This window comes from Bison bison, unplaced genomic scaffold, assembly GCF_000754665.1.
Source record: "Bison bison bison isolate TAMUID 2011002044 unplaced genomic scaffold, Bison_UMD1.0 scf7180017864492, whole genome shotgun sequence".
In the NCBI taxonomy this organism is placed as follows: Eukaryota; Metazoa; Chordata; class Mammalia; order Artiodactyla; family Bovidae; genus Bison; species Bison bison.
Window position 1 is genome coordinate 2,687,683 of NW_011495051.1, and position 4,366 is coordinate 2,692,048.

General features: G+C 45.1%; 1 protein-coding gene across 1 annotated transcript in view; it reads right to left on the minus strand.

Moving 5' to 3' along the window:
• Positions 1-1,255: 1,255 nt before the first annotated feature.
• TBXA2R (thromboxane A2 receptor) overlaps positions 1,256-4,366 on the minus strand; it is a 13,324-nt gene continuing 10,213 nt past the window's right edge. Inside the window, exon 4 of the mRNA XM_010828118.1 lies at positions 1,256-1,770. Coding sequence (XP_010826420.1) covers positions 1,525-1,770 — 246 coding nt within the window. The 3' untranslated portion in view covers positions 1,256-1,524. The remainder of the gene's footprint in view (positions 1,771-4,366) is intronic.

Consider the following 4,366-nt stretch of genomic DNA (forward strand, 5'->3'; position numbering starts at 1 on the left):
CCCTAGTTTTGCCCCCAGGGTGGCCCTCCTTCGTTCTCAGCCCCTTGAACCCTCATTTGAGGGGCCTGCCCCCTCCTCCATGCTCAGGGAGTCTGGGTTACCTCCACGGGAGTCAGAGCTCCTACCCCACCATGGAGGGCAGTAGCTTGGGCGTGACATAGTTGGGGCCCCCATCCTGCTCCTCCTGCTCCTCCCTGCCTGGGTTGCCCAGAAGTAGCAGGTGACCTCATTCCACACCCACCCCGCACATGGGGTGGGGCAGGTGAGGAAGGGAGGGTGGAAACAGCTGATCCTAGGTCTATGGGAGGGCAGTGGGGTAGGGGCGGGCAGGGGAGGCAGGAGGCAGTTTCCTTCTCATGTACCTTGAGGGCTTGAGGGCTCGTGGGGAATAAAGGCATAAAGGCACCTCCCACCCCTGCAGCCTGATGTGTTATTTTGGCGGGTATTTGGGGGAGAGCAGAGGAAGGGGCTGACACGAAAACACTAGATGCTTCTTAAGTGCCTACTATGTGCCAGGCACCCTATAAGTGCTAATTGTGCAGGTGTTGAGGGCCCTGCAGGACACACATCAGTCTGTATAAGATCAGTCTACTTTTATTGAGCAGCTACTGTGGGCCAGGAGCTGCTTGCTCAAGGTGCAGAGAGTCTGAGGGGCTGACTGGATAGATGGTGAAACCACAAGCTGATGAAGGCATGTGCTTCATCTGCAGTGGAGGAAGCAGGTGTGTACCCCATGGTCTCTGGGTATCTATGTCGTCCTCTCTTTTCCTCATCTACAAAATGGGTTTAACCCAGAACCCTCTCCTGGGGTTTCAGGCAGGATTCCGGGAGATCTCAACCGTGAAATGTTCAGGGAAGACTCAATAAAGCGGGTGGGGAGAGAAGTGAGGAGCCAGCCCCACCTCTAGGGGCTTCCCCAACTCCCACCCTAGTCCTGCTCAGCTGGGGCTTCCCCAACCCCCACCCCAGTCCTGTTCAGCAGCTGTGGGCTGGATAGGAATCTTGACACCAGAAACTTCAATGATGGATGATTTCAGAGCCAAAGGAAAATAAAGCCGAGGTGGAGATTATATTTTGGCAAGAGAGGGGGTCTGTTGGCATTCAACCTTTCTAGACAGAGCCTTCTTGAATTGGGATGTCAAAGGCAATCAACCATACCCAGTAAGAAGGTCAGATTCAGGGGTTGGAGCCCCTTATTTTTGGAGGATTTCTGCAAGGGGAAGCTTACAAGTCTGATTTCCTCCAGATACCTGCCCAGCACCGTCACATCCTTCCTAGGGTTGGGAGGGGATTCAAAGAAGGGGTTGAAAGAGGGGAAGGGCTTTGGAAAGGGGAGTCAGGGAAGACTTGGGGGCGTCCCTGGGGCTGATGGAAGATAGCACACAATTTTGTTGTTCAAACCCTCTGTCTATGCTACACTCTTGGCTCCTGGGCATCAGGACAGACAGAAGCGACCGACAGGGAGGATAAAGGTCTGGTGGGGGACATTCTGGCAGGGTGCTCTGTCCTTCCAGAGTGTCCAGCCTAGTGTATCGTTGACCTGCGGGTGAGCTGGGGCTGCAGGGACAGTGACCGGGACCGGGTGCTCAGGCGAGGGTAGAAGCGCTGGATCACTGCCCGGCGAAACAGGATGTACACCCAGGGGTCGAGGATCTGGTTCCAGGTGGCCACTCGCAGGTAGATGAGCAGCTGCCGCTCCGTGAGGCGGGACAGCTGCCCCGTCGGGCTCATGGCGGGTGGGCTCTGCAGCACCGTCTGGGCGATGAAGACCTGCCGGGAGCCAGAGCAGTCAGCCAGGGGCCAGGCTGGCAGCCAGCCCTGCCCTCCACCAGCACCTGCCTGTGCCACCTGCTGTCCCCTGAGATCCAGTGCTGATTCTGTTCCTGCTGGGCTGTGTGACCTTCAGGATATCTGCCTGACTTCTCTGAGCTTCAGCTGATGTGGCTGCAAAATAGCACACTTTTCCTGCTCCTTCCCTGGACATGATTAAACACGGTGGACAAAGAGGACTTGCAGGTGCGAACAGGTGGAATCACTGTGACTGCCAGTGTTATTATTCTATTAAACACATATTTTATATAAACTTTACATATATCAAATATACATACTATATATAATAATATATCAAATTATGGTATAAGATTTATATTAAATAATTAAAATTTATGTTATTTTGTCACTTTATATTACATTGAAATTTATAGTTTATAAAATTCTATGACAAAAATTTTATATTAAATAATTTTATGTTAAACATAGTAAGTTTAATATAGATTATTAAATATTGGATTTATGTTTAATATTACACAATATGTAATATGATACAAATTATTATATACACTAATTTACAAATAATTATAGATATAATAATATAGTTACCTAATAATATGTTGTTAATTATAACCATATTATTTATTATATGGTATTTAAAATTATATATGTAATTAATTATATAATATATAATTGTAATGTGACTATGTATTACATGAGTGATCTAATTACTAAGTATTCATTAATAACATAGCTATATGTTATATAGTATTTAACAATTATATAATATATAATGATCAATGTTATTAAATATTAATTAATAATATGTATTATATGCTATATAGTATTTAACAATTATATACTATATACTGATGGATATATTAAATATTAATTAATAATATGTAATTATAATAGTTTTGCTCAGTAAGGTCCAACTGTTTGTGACCCCATGGACTATGGCCTGCCAGGCTCCTCTGTCCATGGGCTTTTTTTCAGGCAAGAATATTAGAGTGGCTTGCCATTCCCTTCTTCAGAAGATCTTCCTAACCCAGGAACTGAACCAGCACCTCCTGCATTGTAGATAGATTCTTTACCTGCTGAGCAACTGGGGAAACCCCCTAATTATAGTTATATGTTATATAGTATTAAACAGTTATATAATATATAATCATATATTATATAATAATTGATATAATTAATTATCAGATCACATCAGTCGCTCAGTCGTGTCCGACTCTTTGCGACCCCATGAATCGCAGCACGCCAGGCCTCCCTGTCCATCACCAACTCTTGGAGTTCCTCGAGACTCATGTCCATCAAGTCAGTGATGCCATCAAGCCATCTCATCCTCTGTCGTCCCCTTCTCCTCCTGTCCCCAATCCCTCCCAGCATCAGAGTCTTCTCCAATGAGTCAACTCTTCGCATGAGGTGGCCAAAGTACTGGAGTTTCAGCTTTAGCATCAGTCCTTCCAAAGAAATCCCAGGGCTGATCTCCTTCAGAATGGACCGGTTGGATCTCCTTGCAGTCCAAGGGACTCTCAAGAGTCTTCTCCAACACCACAGTTCAAAAGCATCAATTCTTTGGCGCTCAGCCTTCTTCACAGTCCAACTCTCACATCCATACATGACCACAGGAAAAACCATAGCCTTGACTAGACGAACCTTTGTTGGCAAAGTAATGTCTCTGCTTTTGAATATGCTATCTAGGTTGGTCATCACTTTCATTCCAAGGAGTAAGCATCTTTTAATTTCATGGCTGCAGTCACCATCTGTAGTGATTTTGGAGCCCAGAAAAATAAAGTCTGACACTGTTTCCACTGTTTCCCCATCTATTTCCCATGAAGTGGTGGGACCGGATGCCATGATCTTCGTTTTCTGAATGTTGAGCTTTAAGCCAACTTTTTCACTCTCCACTTTCACTTTCATCAGGAGACTTTTTAGTTCCTCTTTACTTTCTGCCATAAGGGTGGTGTCATCTGCATATCTGAGGTTATTGATATTTCTCCCGGCAATCTTGATTCCAGTTTGTGTTTCTTCCAGTCCAGCGTTTCTCATGATGTACTCTGTATATAAGTTAAATAAACTGGGTGACAATATACAGCCTTGATGAACTCCTTTTCCTATTTGGAACCAGTCTGTTGTTCCATGTCCAGTTCTAACTCTTGCTTCCTGACCTGCATACAGATTTCTCAAGAGGCAGATCAGGTGGTCTGGTATTCCCACCTCTTTCAGAATTTTCCACAGTTGATTGTGATCCACACAGTCAAAGGCTTTGGCATAGTCAATAAAGCAGAAATAGATGTTTTTCTGGAACTCTCTTGCTTTTTCCATGATCTAGCAGATGTTGGCCATTTGATCTCTGGTTCCTCTGCCTTTTCTAAAACCAGCTTGAACATCTGGAAGTTCACGGTTCACATATTGCTGAAGCCTGGCTTGGAGAATTTTGAGCATTACTTTACTAGCGTGTGAGATGAGTGCAATTGTGTGGTAGTTTGAGCATTCTTTGGCATTGCCTTTCTTTGGGATTGGAGTGAAAACTGACCTTTTCCAGTCCTGTGGCCACTGCTGAGTTTTCCAAATTTGCTGGCATATTGAG